Source organism: Phalangium opilio, unplaced genomic scaffold (assembly GCF_054372755.1).
Source record: "Phalangium opilio isolate 3A_F unplaced genomic scaffold, DU_Popi_V2 ptg000039l_2, whole genome shotgun sequence".
Classification (NCBI taxonomy): domain Eukaryota; kingdom Metazoa; phylum Arthropoda; class Arachnida; order Opiliones; family Phalangiidae; genus Phalangium; species Phalangium opilio.
In genome coordinates, this window is record NW_028324163.1 from 756569 (window position 1) to 759117 (window position 2549).

At 37.9% G+C, this 2549-nt stretch overlaps 1 protein-coding gene across 1 annotated transcript; it reads left to right on the forward strand.

The window, feature by feature from the left end:
• Positions 1-236: 236 nt before the first annotated feature.
• On the forward strand, positions 237-808 carry LOC149680180 (uncharacterized). Its single transcript, XM_089834644.1, has 4 exons — positions 237-283; positions 348-476; positions 558-587; positions 660-808. Exons 1-4 carry the CDS (start codon positions 240-242, stop codon positions 805-807), a joined length of 351 nt encoding a protein of 116 aa, XP_089690770.1. The 5' UTR covers positions 237-239; the 3' UTR covers position 808.
• Positions 809-2549: the final 1741 nt, after the last annotated feature.

Genomic DNA, 2549 nt, shown 5'->3' on the forward strand with positions numbered 1-2549 from the left:
CGTACTCTCCCTGTGAATATTCCGACTCGTCGGAGTCGTCCCTTTCCGGGACCCCAGATGCCCCTCAACGCCGGCCGCACTGCGTTGTGGGGCCACAACGGCGCCCGCCAACCCCATCACCGCCGCCGCCCATGCCACCAACCCCACCGACTAGCCCGTCACTCCCGCCCACCCCGCCACCGACGCCCGAACCTCAACACTATTACCAACCTCTCCATAGTATATATCCATGGCAAGCCATGCCTCGGCCGGGAGAGGCTGACTTAAATGTCAATAGTGACTTGTAAGTGATACCTTTTATCTTTGGGGTAATATAACGCGAAATTATAATTTCTATTTATTCGTAGCCTCGTTTACCAAATCCAACTGTACCTGGTGGTACTTTCGGAGGTCATTGGGGATGCCGATTATTTAAATGACCTGCTGAACCAAGTTCGGCAGGTCATTTATAATCATTCGATTTTTATCCCTGATGAGTAAGTATTTTTAAAAGGTTTTTATTCCGTAAAAAATTTTAAACCAAATTTTTAAACCAAATTTTATAATTTTTGTTACAGCCTCCTGGCCTTTAACTGCCGAGGGTTCCGGTAAGCTAAATACATTTCTTATACATAATATTAACAAGTAATAACTAATTTTACTCTCTCTCTCTTCCTTAGTGTAACCCTCGAGCTAGGGCAGTTGGCATTGTACCGCCGGGTACGTTTTTTGGAGGTGCCGGCGCCTGCTGCACTAGTGTTCGAGAACTGGGATGACGTACTATTCCATGGGTTCTCGGCACTAGTGCAGATCCTCATCCGGCCGTGAAGCGGCGGAGGGGGGGGGTAGAGCGGGGGTGTAAAAAAAAATGTAAAAAAAAAATCTTATTTTTTTTTGTAAATTTTTTTAAAAAAAAATTTGTAAATTTTTTAAAAAAAAATAAATTCTGATTTGACTTTATATACTTCTCTTTATTTAAATTAAGCTTATATTTTTACCTTCAAAGTTTAGTTTTTCTAAACTTTAATTTCATAGGCTTAAACAGTAGAAGATATGCTTAGTATTAGCTATATAAAATGGAACAGTTTTTAGTTCAATTCAATTTATTTTAAACATAAAACTTATAAAATTAAATACAAATAAAATTAAAAATGAGTTAGTAAATGCATGCTTGTTTTTAAATAAGTTATTTGACCAGAAATTACAGAAAATAAATTATAATTATAAAAATAATTTTCAAGATTTTCTTCTTGTAGAACATTGTTGAATTTCGTCACGACCTGGTATGACGTTATAAAGTTGGTGAAATATCCCACCACAGCGTCGAATTTTTCAGGTTGGTCATCTAAGCAAGATATATGATCGGGGTCCCCGTATAAATTGTCATAAATATCATTATAAATTTCTATAATGATATCCGCCATGTGTGTAAACACAATTGCATGGTTATTTATCTTGACGAGATGCTCCTTTACAGCTCCTGAAACGCGGTTCAATGCCGCTGTTTCCATACTGGTCAAAATAATAGAGTCCTCCTTTATTAAGTCTTTAATATGGCATGTGTTATGGTACGCCACAACTGTTGTCTTTTCATTGGGGGTATCGTTTAAAACGATTTCGAAATTGTTGGCTTCATGGGCGGCAGTCCAGCCCGCTAAAACGGGTAAGCGCGGCATCAGCTTTTCCCAGGTTTCCGTAGAAATGGCAAAGCTTTTTACAGATTGTTTCCGGCATAGACGAACCTCAGGATCCAGGGTTCCGTTTACAAAACCAGTTGTTAAGAACAACTCTTTAGATATATGGAATCTGCCGTTAATTTTACGTTCGTTAGTTACACCTATCTTCCTTTTGGGAGCTTCTTGATTTTCCATCTCGCAGGTTTAGGATCTTCTCGAATAATGATGCTCTATTCAATTGAATCAGGGGTTTTTATACAAAATTTCTTACGTAGCTATTGCGAAATATCTATTGTCCTTAACTGTTCCATTGTTAGACTGTAGGCGTATTTTTATGTCAAAGTTCTGAAACCATAGATTAAGGAATTCCAGCACCCCCAAAATCAATAAAATAAATAATACAATAAGTAATTTTTGGGGATTAATCTCCAAGATCTGACGAATTCTCGACATCCTTTGTGTACTTGACTCCATAACAGCTGATGAGTAAATAAATTATACAATAGTAAACTTGACCTATTTATCTATTAATAGACCTGTCAATCTTTGATTGATTGAAGAAATATTTTCTTAACAATACATCTTCACGTAATGTCGTAAAAACCCCGCTAATGGAATGACGCATCATCTCTTTTGTTACAATCCTTTTGTTGAATTTAAAAATCTAGCCTTTTGTTACCATCTGCCACCTGGATGTCAATCTTATGTCACCTATTGTTGATTGACTAACAATATTAGACGTGTTTAAACACGTCCGGAAGGTCAACGTACCATTGACCAATAGAAGCGTAGGTAACCCTCCACCCCCCTCCCCCTGCTAATAAGCCTAGAGAAATTTAGTATAAAATAACGCGAGAAAAAATCAGAATATCGCAGTCGTACTTTAGATCTCGT

Excerpts from the sequence above, each read along its gene's own strand:
- LOC149680180 (XM_089834644.1), top strand. The coding sequence starts at position 240 with ATGCCTCGGCCGGGAGAGGCTGACTTAAATGTCAATAGTGACTT. Across the intron at positions 284-347 it reads TTAAATGTCAATAGTGACTT|CCTCGTTTACCAAATCCAAC; the intron begins GTAAGTGATACC and ends ATTTATTCGTAG. Across the intron at positions 477-557 it reads TCGATTTTTATCCCTGATGA|CCTCCTGGCCTTTAACTGCC; the intron begins GTAAGTATTTTT and ends TTTTTGTTACAG.